Source organism: Ichthyophthirius multifiliis (assembly GCF_000220395.1).
Source record: "Ichthyophthirius multifiliis unplaced genomic scaffold scaff_1120509251188, whole genome shotgun sequence".
Lineage (NCBI taxonomy): Eukaryota > Ciliophora > Oligohymenophorea > Hymenostomatida > Ichthyophthirius > Ichthyophthirius multifiliis.
In genome coordinates this window covers 26,433-26,849 of record NW_004086119.1, presented here as the reverse complement: position 1 = coordinate 26,849, position 417 = coordinate 26,433, and the positions used below count along the sequence as shown (strand labels likewise).

The following is a 417-nucleotide window of genomic DNA, read 5'->3' as shown; positions in this document are numbered from 1 at the left end:
ATATATATATATATATATATATATTTATATATATATATATATATAATATATATCTATATATATATATTTAATAATAAAAAAAATTATAAAACCTTTGTTTAATAATATTTCTGGTGCTAAATATTCAGGAGTACCACAAAGTGTATAAGTACGTCCTTCAACTACTTTAGCGAAACCAAAATCAGTTAATTTTAGAAATCCGTCGTCCGAAATTAATAAATTTTCCGGTTTTAAATCTCTATAAATAACATTTTTAGAATGAATATGTTCAAACATGCAAGCAACTTGTGCAGCATAAAAGCATGCATGATCAGATTCTAAAGCTCCTACGCTTCTTAAATAAGTAAATAATTCACCTCCTTATACAAATTCAAGAATTAAATATATGTAACGATTATCTTAACAAAATCCGTCCAT

General features: G+C 23.7%; 1 protein-coding gene across 1 annotated transcript, besides 1 other annotated feature; it reads right to left on the bottom strand. All coding sequences in view use genetic code 6, as the record gives it.

Annotated features, from left to right (window-relative positions):
• Positions 1-67: a microsatellite.
• A 25-nt stretch (positions 68-92) lies between these two features.
• On the bottom strand, positions 93-417 carry IMG5_156670 (protein kinase domain protein; the record flags this gene model as incomplete). The annotated part of the gene is made up of 1 exon (XM_004030575.1): positions 93-417. A coding segment is annotated over one exon (325 nt), but the record flags the coding sequence as incomplete, so codon positions are not given.